This window comes from Notolepis coatsorum (genome assembly GCF_963971535.1).
Source record: "Notolepis coatsorum genome assembly, chromosome: 7".
Classification (NCBI taxonomy): Eukaryota; Metazoa; Chordata; class Actinopteri; order Aulopiformes; family Paralepididae; genus Notolepis; species Notolepis coatsorum.
This window is the reverse complement of record NC_140171.1, coordinates 70136890-70141889: the sequence shown is the minus strand read 5'-3', so window position 1 is coordinate 70141889 and position 5000 is coordinate 70136890. Positions and strand designations below refer to the sequence as shown.

The following is a 5000-nucleotide window of genomic DNA, read 5'->3' as shown; positions in this document are numbered from 1 at the left end:
CCCGCCAGTAGTACCCCATCACTCAAATAGCCCTAATAGTCACAAGGTATATAAACAATTATAATTTGTTGTAACTTTGTTTTTATTCCATTTCAAATGCATTTAGTAATGCAATTTCAACTTTATGAATTTATAAACAGCTGAATTTAAAAGTATTGCTGTGTAACCCCAAATATATACAAAAATGATCAATTATAATTAAGGCTTCTAATAAAATAAATGTATGAACTTAAAGCCCACTGCTCAACAAACACAAAGCAGCATTCCTGCTGCATTTCACTACAACAGTAAATCAAAAGTGCAATAATAAATGATTTTGTTAAATGTATAAACTTTTATCCTGCTACTAAACAAAACATTATAACACTGAAATGCATGTTATGGATATGAAGCACTCAGGAATGTTTTGTTTAGTAGCAGGATAAAAGTGTATACATTTAACAAAATCATTTATTATTGCACTTTTGATTTACTGTTGTAGTGAAATGCAGCAGGAATGCTGCTTTGTGTTTGTGTTATTAGTGTTATCTGAACACTACAAAAGTAAACAAGTAAAGTGCAAGTAAAGTAAAGTGCAATACTACATGCCTCCCATTGACCCTTTATCAAACTGGCATGACATTCACCCTCGCCCCACAGTGGGTCAATAATGGTTATAATAATAATAATAATAATAATAATAATAATAATAATAATAATAATAATAATAATAATAATAATGGTCCCCTCTCTACACCTCTCCATCATCTCCCCCCCCCTCTCTACACCTCTTGATCATCTCTTCCCCCCTCTCTACACCTCTTCATCATCTCCTTCCCCCCCCCCCCCTCTACACCTCTTCATCATCTCCTCCCCCCCTGTCTTTAATGAGACACTTGTGGTCTCTCTTGTTGGCGCACAATAGCAGGAATGTCAACTTCAATGTTTGTGCATGCAATCTGCATCAGATGAAATAATGTTTCATCCGACAGCCTGTTTCTCTCCTTTGACTTGATGTGCTTCATGTTTGAAAAATTGCTCTCGCATATGTATGTGCTCCCAAACATACTGGCCATAGAGAGGGCAAAGTCCCTGAGGAGTGGGAAGCGGGGCTCAGGTAGCAGTTTCCAAAACGAAATTCCCCTCTCATTTCTCTTTGCTTGAAAAAAAGGATCTGACTGTAGCTCGCACAGTTCAAGCTGCAACGGTGGGGGCTGCTCTGACACCGTAGCGGTGAGGGGGCCGGCAAACAGCGCTATCCGTGACTGCATGCCGTTGAAATCTTCAAACCGATCATTGAATTGCATTTGCAGTGTTTCAATGTCGCTCCTGTACTTTCCGACGGCTCAGCCATCGGATTTCTGTGTGTAGCTGCAAGTCGCCATAATCAGTGTCCATCTCTTCCAAAAAGGAGACAAACTTTCTATGGTTTAGTGACCTGTTGCCTCCACGAATTAGATTGGTAACCTTGGTAACCAAATCCATAACATGGCTGTAGTAGTCAAGCTTCTTGGCACAGAGAGCCTCCTATATCAGATTAAAAAAAAGAAAAACGATTTAACGACTCTCGCATATAATTTGACTACACTCGACTCGCATTGGTCATTATTAGTGACCCACAATAGATGGAAATTATGTTAGCGAACTTACCTGATGTATAATGCAGTGCAGCATTGGACACTCAACGCCACTCTGCCTTAGAAGCCCGGCGAATCCTGTGCGTTTTCCTTTCATTGCCGGTGCCTATCGGTAACAACAGCCGACAGTTTATCAAAACCCCCATATTGCTGCACGGCACTTTCAACAGCGTTTCATATGTCCACACTAGGGCTGACCCCTATTAGTCAAATAGTCGACTAATCGATCGAAAGGAGCCATAGTCGACTGCCAACTCTTCTTAGTCGAATACAATACAAAAAAATAAAAAAATACAATTTTTTTTTTTTTTTTTTTATATTGGCCTGGGGCCGCATGGAACGTCGGTGAGGGCCGCATGCGGCCCGCGGGCCGCCAGTTGCCCCTCCCTGGACTAGAGAATGAACACTGTCTGTATTCCCATTTATTGTCTTTGGCTACTAGTTAACGTTTGGATCACCGAGCCAACTGGTGTAAATCAGCTAAATACTAACGATGCAATGAATGTTAATTGCATGAAAGTGATTTCCTTGTTCACTTGTCTGTTTGAAGACTAGACTTTCTAGTGCTCTCTGCTTTGCGTCGGGTCCAACTACGCCCCTTAGCTGTGATATAATAACCACATGGCCTGTCGTGAGCTATTGCTTAAATACAGTTTCAGGTTTTCAGTATTTGTTATGTGCTTTGCCATTATTAGCCATAGTAAATACTAAATATCTGAAGTATCTGAAGAGTTGTAGTAACCTTTAAACCCGGCAGATTAAAGGTTAGGTCTGTACTGTAGTAACTTTAAGCCCGGCAGATTAAAGGTTAGGTCTGTACTGTAGTAACTTTAAACCCGGCAGATTAAAGGTTAGGTCTGTACTGTAGTAACTTTAAACCCGGCAGATTAAAGGTTAGGTCTGTACTGTAGTAACTTTAAACCCGGCAGATTAAAGGTTAGGTCTGTACTGTAGTAACTTTAAACCCGGCAGATTAAAGGTTAGGTCTGTACTGTAGTAACTTTAAACCCGGCAGATTAAAGGTTAGGTCTGTAGTACTGTAGTAACTTTAAACCCGGCAGATTAAAGGTTAGGTCTGTACTGTAGTAACTTTAAACCCGGCAGATTAAAGGTTAGGTCTGTAGTACTGTAGTAACTTTAAACCCGGCAGATTAAAGGTTAGGTCTGTACTGTAGTAACTTTAAACCCGGCAGATTAAAGGTTAGGTCTGTACTGTAGTAACTTTAAACCCGGCAGATTAAAGGTTAGGTCTGTAGTACTGTAGTAACTTTAAGCCCGGCAGATTAAAGGTTAGGTCTGTACTGTAGTAACTTTAAACCCGGCAGATTAAAGGTTAGGTCTGTAGTACTGTAGTAACTTTAAGCCCGGCAGATTAAAGGTTAGGTCTGTACTGTAGTAACTTTAAGCCCGGCAGATTAAAGGTTAGGTCTGTAGTACTGTAGTAACTTTAAGCCCGGCAGATTAAAGGTTAGGTCTGTACTGTAGTAACTTTAAGCCCGGCAGATTAAAGGTTAGGTCTGTAGTACTGTAGTAACTTTAAGCCCGGCAGATTAAAGGTTAGGTCTGTAGTACTGTAGTAACTTTAAGCCCGGCAGATTAAAGGTTAGGTCTGTACTGTAGTACAGTAATAATATCTTGTATCTCCTAGTGAATTGAAAGCCAACAACCTCCTCTACTCCACAAGGCCACATGATTACAATATTAATCCTATCTGTCTCATCTCCTGTCAGGTCATCAAAGCTCAACGGTGCAAGACCAGCAGTACCAACTTCCTGTGGAGATTGACCCGCTGATAGGTACGTCATTGTGTGTGTGTGTGTGTGTGTGTGTGTGTGTCTATACTTTTATGCAAGGTCTTTTTTGGCTGGCTTCTGTAGCGACGTGTCCCTGGACAGTAGATTATTGGAGTGTCTCTGCCCTGGCCCTCTCTCTCTCTCTCTCTCTCTCTCTCTCTCTCTCTCTCTCTCTCTCTCTCTCTCTCTCTCTCTCTCTCTCTCTCTATCTATCTATCTATCTATCTATCTATCTATCTATCTATCTATCTATCTATCTATCTATCTATCTATCTATCTATCTATCTATCTATCTCTCTCTCTCTCTCTCTCTCTCTCTCTCTCTCTCTCTCTCTCTCTCTCTCTCTCTCTCTCTCTCTCTCTCTCCTCATGATATAGACCCGGTGCTCGCACACTCACCCATTTGCATGCAAATTGGAATGCAATGAGCTGTGGCCTGGGCCCCGGCATTTTATCATCAACTCCCTCCTCTTGCTCTCTCTCTCTCTCTCTCTCTCTCTCTCTCTCTCTCTCTCTCTCTCTCTCTCTCTCTCTCTCTCTCTCTCTCTCTCTCTCTCTCTCTCTCTCTCTCTCTCTTTCTCTCTCTTTCTTTCTCTCTATCTTTCTCTCTCTTGCTCTCTCTCTCTCTTCCCCGCCCTCCCTCCCTCCCTCTTGCGCGGCTTCCTCTTTGGTTTAATTTGAGCGGAGGGAGAGGACGCGTGTCAGCGGGAATGAATATGAATGTGGTAATAATGTGTGATTGAGAATGCGCAGCGGACGGCTGTCAGGACAATATGGGCGCCTCTCATCCCTCACGACTTGTTGATGAGGCGGGAGAGGAGGAGGAGGAGGAGGATAGTGGCAGAGCTGCAATGATGTATGGATATAGAGAGACACTGCTGGAGCAGGGAGAGAGGACTGTAGTTGCTATAGTGCGATTACTTCTCTCTCTCTCTCTATCTTCCCCTTTCTTTGGCCCGTCTCTTGCTTTCTCTTCCTCTCAAGCTCTTGTTCTTGCTCTCTCCACCTCCCTCTCTTTCTCTCCCTCTCTCCCTCCCATCATCTTTCTCTCTCTCTTCCTTCATCTTTCTCTCTCCCTCCATCTTTCTTTCTCGTTCTCTGTCTCCCTACATCTTTCTCTCTCCCCTCCATCGTCCCCTCTCTCTCCCTCTATTAATCCCCCACTCTCCCTTCCCCCTCTTTCTCTGTCCCTCCCCCCTATCCCCCCCTCTCTCATCCCTCCATCTCATCTTCCTCACAAGAGCATTTTCTACAACTACAATCTCTCTCTCTCTCTCTCCCTCTCTCCCGGTCTCTCTCTGTAATGTGTATGTGTTAATGTACGTATATATATACTCTATGTGTGTGTGTTTGTGTGTGTGTATATACTGTGTGTGTGGGGAGGGTGCATGTATTCTGTGCAGCACGTCAGTTATGTGGGCTCTTTCCACAGTGACTTCTGTGTGACTGGCTGCTGGAGACATGTTGATGATGGTTAAAGTCTGTCTCCAAGCGGTCGCACTGGTGTTCCTCAGGGTCCCACAGTCACCTGGCCGCTTCCACACCTGTTCTGTTCACTATGGCCAGAGGATTTAATTGTTTTAATAAATCT

The 5000-nt window shown here is 43.0% G+C and overlaps 1 protein-coding gene across 1 annotated transcript in view; it reads left to right on the top strand.

Moving 5' to 3' along the window:
* Positions 1-5000, top strand: part of lrba (LPS-responsive vesicle trafficking, beach and anchor containing) — a 622382-nt gene that overhangs the window by 565287 nt on the left and 52095 nt on the right. The window contains 1 exon segment of the mRNA XM_084317903.1: positions 3347-3412. Coding sequence (XP_084174029.1) covers positions 3347-3412 — 66 coding nt within the window.